The sequence below is a fragment of the Phacochoerus africanus genome, chromosome 7, assembly GCF_016906955.1.
Source record: "Phacochoerus africanus isolate WHEZ1 chromosome 7, ROS_Pafr_v1, whole genome shotgun sequence".
NCBI classification, from domain to species: domain Eukaryota; kingdom Metazoa; phylum Chordata; class Mammalia; order Artiodactyla; family Suidae; genus Phacochoerus; species Phacochoerus africanus.
Genome location: NC_062550.1, coordinates 57,380,268 through 57,393,695, shown reverse-complemented (window position 1 = coordinate 57,393,695; position 13,428 = coordinate 57,380,268). Strand labels below are relative to the sequence as shown.

Below are 13,428 nucleotides of genomic sequence, written 5' to 3'. Positions count from 1 at the left end.
TGGGAGTTACAGCTGCTGGCCTACACCACAGCCACAGCAACGCCAGATCTGTAACCCACTGAGCAAGGCCAGGGATTGAACCTGCAACCTCATGGTTCTCGGTTGGACTTGTTTCCATTGCGCCACGACTGGAACTCCAAGGATATAGAAAATTTTAATCACTATAAGTTGAAATACACTGAGGATTGATTGTAGTAATAAAAAAATTTCATGATAATTTGTTTTAAGTATCTTACTGAGTAAAGCATGTCAAATACAAAATTATTTAATTTTTTTATCTACGAGTATTTTTAAAAATGGAAGTATATTTGATTCACAGTGTTGTATTAGTTTTAGGTATACAGCAAAGTGATTATATTACATCATAGGTTATTATAAGATATTGAGTATAATTACCTGTGCTGTACAGTATATCCTTGTTTCTTATCTTTTTTTTGTATGGTAGTTTTTATCTGTTAATTGCGTAATTTCAGTTTGTTCCTCTTCCCCTCCTTCTCCCCCTTGGTAACCATAAGTTTGTTTTCTGTTGTAATTGGTTCTTTTTTTTTTAAAGATCAGTAAGATGTGGTCACCAGACCCAGAATGTAGCATTAAGACTAATCAGTTCATTCCGTTAAATACTGAGCTTCTACATGTGCCAGATACTAGTGATACAGTAGTGAACAAAAGAGGCTGAAACAAAACAAAGCAAAAAAACATGCCTATACTACAGTGGAAGAAACATGATAAACAAGAGAAATTTGTTAAAATTTAAAACTAAATGAAGGGAGAATGAGCATCATAGCCAGAGGGAAAATAAAGCATAAAATCCTGAAGTGGGAATACACCAAATATGTTTGAAAAACAGTGAGGAGGCCAGTGTGGATGGAGGAAATGAGTGAGCAGAAAGCATAGGAATTGTCGGAAGTAACAGGAAGAATCTTCTTGGACTGAAACCTTAGCTTTTTAGACTGTGTGTATCAGGAAGCTATTGGAGGAGTTTGAGTAGTTATGCTCTAGTAATGATTTTTTAAAATAATAATTTGTGTTGAGGTATAATAACCTATGTCCATTTCAAGTATACAATTCTGTGAGTTTTGACAGTTGTGCTTACCTATAAAACTATCACAAGATAAAGAATGTTCCTGTCACTCAGAACTTTTCTGGTGTAGCTTTGTATTTCATCTCTGCCTCTACCCTCTGCCCTGACTAATCTCTTTCCTCTCATGCAGGTTTTAATGTGCTCACTTTGGCTTCTGTATTGAGAATAGATCAGGATGAGGGGGAGAGGGAATCAGGCTTTTCAGTGTATCTCAGGTGAATAAAGACCAGAATGGTTGTAGTGGAGATACTAAGGAGATTTAGATTCTGGCTATCTTTTGAAAGCAGTATTGATGAGAATTGTGGGTATGTGATAACAAGAGGAAAGGATGGCTCTAGTGTCTTTGGCTTGAGTAACTAGCCAAAAGGATGGAGTTGCCATTTAATAGAAGCTGTGAGTAGGTTGGGGGGTATCAGGAGCTGTGATTTCAGCACTTTCTGTGGAACATGTTGTGGCTTCTGTGTAGGCAGATTGATGTAAGAGTTTGAGCTCAGAGGAGGGCTATGGTTACAGATAAGAGTATGGACCTTTCTGGCATATTAAAAGATAGCATACTGGATGCGATCACATAGGAAGTAAATATTAAATAGAAAATAGAAGAAATCGAAGGACTGAGGTTTGGGGCTCATCAACATTTAACAATTTAAAGGGCTATAAATCAGATGAAATAATGGTCTAGTAATGAACAAGTATCTCTAGGTATTAGGCAGTAGAGGTGATGACAATAAATAAGGTTGTGTTTAAAAAAGGAAGCATCAGGAGTTCCCTTTGTGGCTCAGCAGTTAACGAACCGTGACTAGGATCCATGAGGATGCAGGTTTGATCCCTGGCCTCGCTCAGTGGGTTAATGATCTGGCGTTGCTGTGAGCTGTGGTGTAGGTCTCAGACATGGTTTGGATCCTGCATTGCTGTGGCTGTGGCGTAGGCCGGCAGCTGTAGCTCTGATTTAACCCCTAGCCTGGGAACTTCCATATGCTGCAGGTCCGGCCTTAAAAAGCAAAAGTGAAAAAACAAAATCAGTGAGGCATCTGCTTACACATGCTTTCATTAGAGCAGCTCCTTGTGATGAAATTCTTAGATTAACAATGGGAAGAGTAAGATCATTAAAAAAATGTGGGAGCTCCCTGGTGCCTTAGTGGCTTAAGGATCCAGCTGTCAATGCTGTCGCTTGGGTCACTGGTGTGGCAAGGGTTCAATCCCTGGCCCAGGAACTTCTTCATGTCGTGGGTACGGCCAACGACAACAACAGTAACAATAAAATTAAAATGTGATGATGTTAGGAGTCTGGAAGAAAAATTTTTAATTACTCAGAATTAAAATAGTCTGTGAAGATGAAAGTAAGTTTTCTAGCTTTAGAAAAAATCTGAGAATATTTAAGAACATGATTGGTATCTATGTTTGTCATAAAGTTAAAGAACCAAAGATTGGGTGATTTGCATCCCCAAGTGACATTGGGGAAGCAGAGCTACTTTGATTGAGGAAAAGTCACAGAGGTGTAGTATAATCTGGAGGAATTGGAAGGAAGAAACATCCATAAGGGGAAAAGGCCTTCCTTGGAAGCAGTAGAAAGTAGAAGAGCTGGGTGAGGAGGTTCTCCAGAGCTCCATGACCAGAAAGGTTTGTGATGTAAGCAGTTTGTGTTAAAATCACTTCTGTTAGCAGTCAGTACTAAGTTTCCTAGTTGTCAAATTAACTTGTATAGGAAGTAAATTATATTTATTATTATATTATAGTGAGAAATATTGCAGAAAAATAGATATGTGAAATACTGTGCTGTGAAGTTTGCCTGTTTTGTCTTAATTCTTTAATTAAAATATTTTCTTTTGCACCTTCTCCAGAAGAGGTCAGCAGAATCCTAGTTACCAGTCAGTTGTCTTGTGTTTGGTTGCTTTGCATTATTTTTATGTTATTTCTTTGTAGAGGTATTTTGTTTTATCATTTTTAGATCTGTCTTTGAGCTTTTTAATTAATCCCATTACCAAGTGTAGAATTTGAGAACAGGTATAGTGTTGTGTTTTTTTTTTTTTAATTAGTGTTGTGTCAATTTCTGCTGTACAGGAAAGTGATCCAGTCATACATGTATATACATTCTTTTTTTTGTACTATTTTCCATCATGTTCCATCCCAAGAGATTGAATATAGTTCCCTGTGCTATGTGTAGTATGACCTCATTTTTAAACAGTGGGGCTTGGGAGTTCCCGTCATGGCGCAGTGGTTAACGAATCCGACTAGGAACCATGAGGTTGCGGGTTCGGTCCCTGCCCTTGCTCAGTGGGTTAACGATCCGGCGTTGCCGTGAGCTGTGGTGTAGGTTGCAGACGCGGCTCGGATCCCGCGTTGCTGTGGCTCTGGCGTAGGCCGGTGGCTACAGCTCCGATTCGACCCCTAGCCTGGGAACCTCCGTATGCCGAGGGAGCGGCCCAAGAAATAGCTAAAAAGACAAAAAAAAAAAAAAAATGAACAGTGGGGCTAGAAAGTATTTTATTTTTGTATGACGTGCTATTTTTTACCATTTTGGTCCCTTTTCTTAAAAAAAAAAAAACATGAGTTTTCAGACAGCACTATAAACCAGCTATAATGGAAAAAATAAAAATAAAAAATCATGAGTTTTCAGAATCTGGTAATGAATGACGAGCATATTGTTTTTCCTATACTTACATGGGTCTTTGTGTTCTGGTGATCCACATTTTTTTTTTAAAGGCTTAAAATGTATTTTAATAAGTTCATGTTGCATTACTTCTCCTTTTCTCAGAAAAACTCCAAAGATTATTAGGGAGTTTAACTTAGATTCCTTAAAATCAGATCTAAACACTGATTGGCTAACATTTCATTTAAAATCCCAAGCCAAAAAAATCCTAAGCAAACATCAGATACCTAATCTGGTCGTTAAAAGGAGACTCCCTTTCCAGCATTATTTTTTCTTCACTATTCATTTCCTCTTTAAGAGTATTCCAGGCAATATGGATTCTTGGTTGGCAATCTGGCTGAACTATAGACTTAAAATGGTAGAGAGTAAAATAAATAGTATTTTCAATCTCATTTTTAAATAGTATTTTCAGTCTCTTAGCAACAGTTATTTGGTTTTAATATTTGCCTGTACAAAACTTCCTCAATTCCATTTTTCTCTTTTCTTTGGTGAAAATATATGATGAAAAGTGAAATTGCTACAAACCAGGGCAGAACAAGATGTTGTGGTGGTAATATCTAGTACATTACATGTACACCTAAAAGTTTTTGATCAGGACCATAGTGTTTTTTAAATCATATTAAAATGATGTTTTACAAACCATTTTTATGATTTCTTTTATATCGTTACTAGGTAATAGCTAAGAGAAAAGAGGATTCTGGAAAGATAAAACTTTTGCTTCATTGGATGCCTGAAGACATGTAAGTGTTTGGAATACTACATAATTAATACGCTAATGTCTTATTTTTTTTTATTAAAATCTTATACTGAAAAATAACTTAAATTATTAGACTCAAATAAAAATGACAGAAATGAAATAATAAAACGTTCTGAAGCTGTCAGCATTAAATAATCTGGCTCAAGGTATAGCTTTAAAACTGAGCTTTTGAATAATTTTTTTTCTCTCTCTTTTTTATTACTCAAATGAATTTATCACATCTGTAGTTGTATAATGATCATAGCAATCTAATTTCACAGGATTCCCATCCCACAGGGCAAGCACATCCCCCCATCCCCTGAACTGTCTCCTCTAGAGACCATAAGTTTTTCAGTGTCTGTGAGTCAGCATCTGTTCTGCAAAGAAGTTCAGTCTGTCCTTTTTTTAGATTCCACATGTCAGTGAAAGCATTTGATGTTGGTGTCTCATTGTATGGCTGACTTCACTTAGCATGATAATTTCTAGGTCCATCCGTGTTGCTAAAAATGCTGGTATTTCTTTCCTTTTAATGGCTGAGTAATATTCCATTGTGCATATGTACCACATTAGAAATAATTTTTAATATAAGTTGTTAACAGACTTTTTTTTAGTTCTCACGGCTGCACCCGCAGCACATGGAGGTTCCCAGGCTAGGGAATCAGAGCCACAGCTGCCGGCCTACACTGCAACCATAGCAACGTAGGATCCAAGCCATGTCTGGGGCCTACACCACAGCTCACAGCAACACTGGGTTCTTAGCCCATTGAGCAAGGCCAGGGATTAAACCTACATCCTCATGGACACTAGTTGGGTTTGTAACCTGCTGAGCCACAATGGGCACTCCTATATACTTTTCTTATTTATTTTCTTATTTATTTATTTATTTTGGCATATGGAATGCTAGGGATCAGATCTGAGCTGCATCTGTGACCTGTTGCATCTGTGATCTGTGGCACAATTGCAGCATTGCTGTATCCTTAACCTACTATGCTGGGCCAGGGATCAAACCTGCGTCCTAGTACTGCAGAGATGCTGCTGATCCTATTGTGCCACAGCAGGAACTCCATAAAAGTTATTAAATGAGCTCTGAACATTATGTTTGATCTTAGCTGAAAGGCTGAGAAGCAGTGACCTTTGAACATTAAAGGTACCCGTTTTTCTCTACTGTAAAATTACTTTTTTACAAACTATGCAGAATGTTACGAGTTTTGATGGGCATTGCCTTCCTGAAAGTTTGTCCCAGCTCCTAATTACCTACTACATTAGCTTATTTCTCTGGCTTATTGTCAACACTGGTTCTTGGCATTCTTACATTGTGCTTTTCTTGATTATGAGTAAGATAATTGTTAAACTCTTCACATTTTTGGTGAATTAATCATTTGTGTCTTTTGTCTCCCCTGTTCCTTTTTCCCTAATGATAGAGTTCACTTGTTTCATACTGATTTGTAAGAACTCTTTTTATATTAAGGTTATGAACAGTTCCTTAAAAAAAATACTTTATTCAAATGTCTGTAGTCTTAGTATTTTGGAAATCGATCAATTCAAATATCAAAATGCTTTTATTTGAGTTTCCTATCACATGTCATAGCAGTGAAATCTCTGGATCCTTAACGTACTGAGCCACCAGGGAACTCCATTTCTTAAAAGTCAAATTTAATTTGGTGGGATTTTTACTTCTTATTTCTTCAAAAGAAACTAGGTGTCAGATTTCCATTAAGTCAAGCTCAGGTGTAATTTCACTTGGCGAGCTAAAATATAGGCACTGTGTTCTTACATTTATTTCTAAGTTTGATGTGGCTGATCCATCAGAAATTCTTAATTCATTTCCAGATTTATGCCTAAAATTTTACCTTGCCGTTTTTTTTTTTTGGCTGAGCCTCTGTGTCCCACTGCTTAGATCACTCAGATTCCTTGGCATCTGAGAAGCTTGTTAACCTAGGTGACCTAGTCAGGCCAGCAGAAAAGCCTTGGTAAAGTGAAGGGTAAATTTCAAATTAATGTTATTTCGTATATGACTCATTTTTTTAATTCATAGTTTGCCTAATTTTTTTAATTCATAGTTTGCCTGACGTGTGGGTGAATGAAAGTGAACGACATCAATTAAAAACTAAAGTAGTTCATTTATCAAAGCTTCCCAAAGATACTGCCTTGCTTTTGGACCCAAACATATACAGGTAATTTAATTCTTGATTTAATGTTCTACTCTTTGAATTGTAATCTTTAATCTCCTTAAATTTTGAATGCAAAGTTAGGACTTATTTTTAAGTACTAAATTTTAGTAGCAAGCATTTGCTCTTTGAAGCTTTGTATGTGGAAATTAGACCACAATAATTTAGAAATTGTAGACTCAACTCTAGGAAGGTAATATTTCGGTAAAGTTTAAATGCCAGGTTAATCCCAGCTTTACCTTAAGTAGCTTAGATTGTGATATACATGGTAATTTTGAAAGTAAGTGCCATTTATTTTAAGTATGTAATTCTTTTTGTAATATCAGACATATAGACCTGGGAATATATTGCATGTGCCCTCAATACCATTAATGGTTGAATTATTACTTGTTAGTTCACATTTCTAACTATGTTCTGATCTGACCTTTGTTTTAGTGTGCGTGCATGTGAAGGTATGGGGGGGTAGGAGAGTCCAGCATTTCTGGCTGTGTGCTGAGTCATTGTGCTAGGTGCTTTACATGTACTTCATCCTCACAGCAGTCCTATGAAGTAGGTATTCCTGTGTCTTTTCTACAGAGTGGAATCTGGGGAAGATGTTGAACAGCTTGCCCAAGGTTACACAACTAGCATATGACTCCCTCTGTCCAAATGACATATAGGAGGGTGATTTTAAAATGTGAAAGAGTTCCCTTGTGGCTCAGCAGATTAAGGATCTGGCATTATCACTGCTGTGGCACTGATTACTACAGTGGCTCAGGTTCGAGCCCTAGCCTAGAAACTTCCATGTGCCATGGGTGTGGCCAAAAAAGAAAGTGAAAATCCTTAAAAGGCATTCTTAATGTGTGAACTTTGTATATTTTAAAAAGAATTCTAGTTTAATGTATATTTTGTATAGGAATGGATTGAATAAGATAACATAATTGATAATCCCAAACGTGAATTTTAGCTATCATAAAGATACTGTTTCTTATGCCAGATTTTGAAACGATTTTAATACTTTGAAGGTTCTGTTCATTCCATGATTCAACTTTTTGGAATGTTACTCAGCATGATGGAATGCCTGTCATTTGAGACATCTGAGAATGAAATTCTAACATAATTAGCCTTGCCATGTGGAAGCATTGAGACTTCAGTTTTCTCTACCCCAAATTTTTAAAGATCTTTTGGCGAAGGTACTAAATATAATGAAAACATGTTTTTTTTTTGTAGCATGAGCTAGGTTATCAAGAAGTGAATTAGCAGAGAGAACAGTGAAATGACCTCAAAGAAGACTGAGGAACATCCATTGCCAAAAATATGAGAAAGTTGGGAGTTCCCTCAAGGTCTAGTGGTTAGGACTTGGTGCTTTCACCCTGAGGCCTGGGTTCAACCCCTGGTCTTGGAACTGTGATCCTGTATCAAGCTGCTGGCATGTTCTTCCCCCTGCCAATGAGAAAGGTTATGATGTAGTTTTCTCTTTATAAAGAAAAATAATTGAATATTGATTTACTGGTACCTAATTTAGGGTACCAGTGTTTCTGCTTATTTCTGCTTATTCTTTGAAGGGAGTAATTAAAATTAGCATTCCAAAAGAGTGGTGATTTGGGAGAGCCACCCTGCTATTAGGACTGGTAGTAAACATCCCTTAGGCAGTGAGTTGACAAAAGGGCATGAATCTTAATTATAAGATTAACTTGTGTTTTTTCTCTGCATTTCTACTTCCCAGTCTCTAAAGGTTTTCCTTTTTCACAGAATCAGCTTATTTTTGCTATCCTTGTGCTATATAGAAAGCATTTGAATATTATGGAAAGCAACAACCTCCCGCCCAAAAAAAAAAAAAAAATTTCAGCCTCAGAACTGATGTCCAGAAGTACATAGAAATTGCATTGCCTGGAGTTCCCGTCGTGGCGCAGTGGTTAACGAATCCGACTAGGAACCATGAGGTTGCGGGTTCGGTCCCTGCCCTTGCTCAGTGAGTGGGTTAACGATCCGGCGTTGCCGTGAGCTGTGGTGTAGGTTGCAGACGCGGCTCGGATCCCGCGTTGCTGTGGCTCTGGCGTAGGCCGGTGGCTACGGCTCCGATTCAACCCCTAGCCTGGGAACCTCCATATGCCGAGGGAGCGGCCCAAGAAATAGCAACAACAAAAGACAAAAAAAAAAAAAAAAAAGAAAGAAAGAAATTGCATTGCCTGTTCTCAGTGTAATTCTGTAATTCTTACTGATTTCTTGGGTAATGAAGATGTTCTTAAGGCATAGTAGGTACTTTTGTGGAGTTAATTTTCTTTAGCTGTAAATCTCCCTGCACCCCATCTTAACATTTAATCTTGAGTCTAAACTTTCATGCTTCTACTATTCCAGGAGTTAGAATCGAGTCTACCCTAAAGTGGTACAGAGTCATGGAACCCCCTCCATTTGCCATGGTGTAACATTTTAACAATGCCTGGATTTTGATTGGGAAAACTTGTGAAATTCAGAGGGGAAAAAGCAATTCTTCTAACTTGTTTTCAAGAGAAATAACTTGTGGCTTTTGCACATCTCAGGATGAAAGCATGGCAAACCTTCCATAAATGTATTAACTTCAAAATAAGAGTAAAAAACTGAATTATTTGAGATTTTAACATTAGTTTAAAAGTACTAGTTGGTTAAAATATGTTTTAATCATGAGATTCTTTTTTTTATAAATACATGATCTATATAAAAATTTATTAAAAAGTGATAAATATTATGTAACTAAATTTATATTCATGTGAATGCTTTAAAAATGGGTTTTAATGATGATCAGTGATTGCCTATTTCTTAAACATTTGTATTTTTGAAGCACTTAAATGTGTTCTTCATTCAGTTGAATAAAAGAATATTCCTTTTTCTCTTTTTCTAGAACAATGCCGCAGAAGAGGTTGAAGAGGTAAAAAATAAATAAATACATAAAAAGCAAACAAGCGGGGACACCTGCAGTCTTAGTCACTGACAATGGGTTTAGTAAAAGTTGCACATTAGAATCAACCCCTTTCCTTTTTTTTTCTCTTAAATCCAGTATTTAGAATAATATTTATGCTTAGTGTAAACATTCTGTGAATGAAGTAGGCTCTTCTGTGGAATATATTAATATATTACTGTATATCCACATTTTCATGGAATGGTACTGTGGGAGACTGAGCAAACACTCTTCTGGCAACTTAGTGGAACAGCTTCTTAAAGGCTTTGCATGCTTGCTGCTTTAAGCTGCTTTTTTTTTTTTTTTTTTTAAATATAAAACCCTTTAGTGATTACAGTAGTTTATATTGGAAAGAAAAACAATTACAACATGTGCCCTTACAAATACCAAAAGCACTGTAAGGATATTTGTCTTGACAGTGTCTATTGATTTGAAGTCGTATTAGGAAATATTTAGACAATGAAAATTATCAAGACATAATTTACCTTTCAATTATGATAAATAGATGTGATTGGTTGCCATTTGTGTTCTTTTGCAGAACTCTGATAAGAAAAGTGTTCAATTTGTATTTAAGCAAACAGTGAACGACATTTGCAATCAACTAAAAATTCGTCTATCGAATTAGGGCTGAAAATTTCTGTTAAAGAGTGTTGCAGTATGTCTGGTGGCTCCCTTTTCAGGACTAGGGTTTTCTCATGGAGTACAGTATGTTAATATTTACCTATATAACTAATCTGTTAACGGTTTTTGAAAAACCTATATTTCAAATTACTTGAGTAGTCCTCGTATTTTAATTTTAACCTAAATAAGCCTCTGATTTTTTTTTTTTTTCCTGAGGAAAGCATTTGGTTTATGAGTTATTTTTCTTAAGGAAAGAAAAATTGTATTTTTTTTTAAAGTATCTTCAAACTGAATCCTTTATGCACCAAAGTTGGTTTTGAAAAGCAAAATAAAATCACTTTCTTGCTTGGTGAGCAAGAAGCCATATGGATTTTTTTTAACTTACAGAAATGGAAATATGTGTAACTTGTTAGTATTGTATCAAACAAATGTTGCATAGAGATAATAGAACATTGCCTGTAAATAATTCAGCAGATTTGTAATATATTTTTATATTATGAAATGTTCTGTAGATGTTTTTCTAGAGGCATGGAAGTTAAATGTATATATTATGGGTAGAAATAATATTGAAGGATATTGTAATTCACTAGTGCTGCCAGAGGAATTGTTAATAAAGCACCTTCTTTAACAATAAATGTCTTTTGCAGACTTAAGGGACTATGTACTACTGTTAATATCTATAAGAACAAAACACATTGAACATCCTTCCAGAAAGTCTTTGAGGGAGGACCTATACCCATAATAGAATTATGGCACTCATTTCTGACAGTGACCGTGAAATCAATTATTTCCTTACTGTTGGAAGGACATATTGTAAAGTATGTGGTTATATGCAGTCAAACTGCAGAAAATACTCCTGATTGAGGAGTTTTCACTTTACTACAGTGATATAAAAACCAGCAGTTTTTACATTAAAATTTTTTAAAGAGAATAGACAAAAATATAGAATTAATAAGCCTTTGGTTCCAAAATGGGAAAGGTTCCATGACACATAAATCATTTCTCATTTACTTTAAAAAATTAAAAAAATAATAAAAATTATGGGAGACTTTATTCGTTAACAATGGGGTAAAGAGCTATGTACATGAAATGAGTCATATAAAATTAAATGAAGTGCAAATAAAAGCACTGCTACTATGAGACATTCTGGAATGGTTGTTTAATAAGGGTATATTCATATGATCTGTAGCAAATGTGATTTTATTTTTAAAAAGAAAAGAAAAGCAGTGTGTTTTCTTACTATTTTTTGTTTTCTTTTGCTTAAGCACTTCATCAGTTGCTTTATTCTGTATCTACGAAGTAATCTGCAATCTCCTTTGTTCTTTTAAGATTTGATTTGTTATAAAACTGCCAAATAGAAGTGTTCCAGATATATAGTTTGTACCTGTATTTTTTATTTTATTGCCTCATGTTCTTGTAAGTCATTCTTAATTGACGGATGATTGTAGACCTTGCCTGAGTATTTTTTCTAATAAAACAAAGCAAATCACACTTAGCTTCCAAATTGTAACAATTCAATGCAATTTTAAAACGACATCTGAAATTTATATCTGATATTTTCTTCAGGAGCACAGCAAATAAATTAGTTTTCTCATTCTGTAGAAATACTTAGATATCAAAACCAAATTTCATGGTTATTGATTAGCCTCTGAGTACCCAGTCATTCATGATGCTCTTGCTGCTTAGCTAACTTTGTTCTGATACTTTTTGCCACCAAAAATACTGTGGAATTAAGATGAAGTAGTTTTATTACTTAATGTACACACATACGCACATATGCAATTATGATTGGGAAGTAAGTGTGAAAATTTTAATTTGTAATGTTTCATCTGGTGATCACTATCCATCTATATTCTTCCTACCCCTGTTGTTCATCCTACCATATGACATGCTTGTAATATGGCACCTGAAATAATTCAGAATCCATTGTTTTTAAGCAGCAGGCAAACTGCAGCCCACGAGCATACCAGTTCATTTACCTGTGACTGCTTTCCCTTGTAATGGATAGTTGAATAGTGACACTTTATTGCCTGCAATATTTATTGCCTAAAATACTTACCATCTGACCTTTTAAGGAAAAATTTGCCAATCCCTAGTTGATAACGTTTTTGGAAAAATAAACCTAGACTGCACAACTCTTTTTTTAACATGACAGTGTTATTTTGGTAATAAGCCAGCACATACAAGTTTCAGTGAAGTTGTTTAGTATATGTTAGAGTAAATATTGCCATTATTAGGTACATGCAACAAATGTTTTTTTTAAAAAACTTTACATTGAATTTCTTGATAGTTATTAACATTTCACCATTTGTGTTTTTGTATTTTGTTTTACTAAATAGAACTAAAAGAGATTTTGTAAATCAGATCATGTTTAAACCATAAGGCACATCTGCTCTATCTAGAAGAATCTTGGAAGTGGAAAATATTGTAAAATTTAAAGTTGTTTATTTTTCTAATAAACTTTTTCATATATAAATCTTCCCTAAAGTGGACACACATTACCTCTGAATTTCATATGAAAGGAAATTAAGATGGACAGTAATCGTCTCTTCATGCATATTTTAAGATTTGTATTACTGTCATTGAAAGAGCATTGATAATCATGTCAGTAAACTTTTGTGAAACTTTTTTCCCTTTCACACCTTAATAAAATGTTTTAAATATGCAAGTAGTCTTAAAAGGATAGAATTTGCCACAGTTATTAAGAAATCTTTTATTGTTTGCCGTTTGAATTCTTTTTAATATATTCTCATTAATAGAAGTGTTAGATATTTATGTAAAATATAAAAATGGGAAAATATGGTTGAAGTTTTAAAAATAGTTTATGGGGGAGTTCCCTTGTGGCTCAGTGAGTAAGGATCCAGTGTTGTCACTGCTGTGGCGAGGGTTGAATGCCTGGCCCCAGAACTTCTGCATGTCATGGGCAGGGCAAAAAACTTAAATGATTAGTGCGGCTTTCTATATGGTCACAACCTTTTTTTTTTTTTTGTTTTTAATTCTTTAGTGCCTCTACATAAGTTCTCTAAAAGACAAAGAGAAATTCTTAGGTGGATTCTCAAAATGAAAAATCGATATATTTATCTGTATAGCAAAGCATAGGGTTACATACGTACAGGGAGATGCTAATATAGTCTTCATGAAAAAGGGAGTTAATTTATGTCATTTGAATGTTTTGAGGGTTTTTTGGTGAGATGTGGCATATTGGGGCTTTCATTGAAAAGTATTCTTCAGAGTTCCCGTCGTGGCGCAGTGGAAACGAAT

At 35.2% G+C, this 13,428-nt stretch overlaps 1 protein-coding gene across 2 annotated transcripts in view; it reads left to right on the top strand.

Annotated features, from left to right (window-relative positions):
- Positions 1–11,662, top strand: part of AEBP2 (AE binding protein 2) — a 72,466-nt gene extending 60,804 nt beyond the window's left edge. Inside the window, exons 6-9 of one of the 2 annotated variants that reach the window (XM_047787452.1) lie at positions 4,401–4,468; positions 6,525–6,638; positions 9,490–9,516; positions 10,085–11,662. In XM_047787452.1, the coding sequence (XP_047643408.1) occupies positions 4,401–4,468; positions 6,525–6,638; positions 9,490–9,516; positions 10,085–10,130 (255 nt within the window). In that variant the 3' untranslated portion in view covers positions 10,131–11,662. Of the gene's footprint in view, positions 1–4,400; positions 4,469–6,524; positions 6,639–9,489; positions 9,517–10,084 lie in introns of those variants that run through there. The other variant, XR_007135868.1, reaches the window with a different exon arrangement.
- Positions 11,663–13,428: the final 1,766 nt, after the last annotated feature.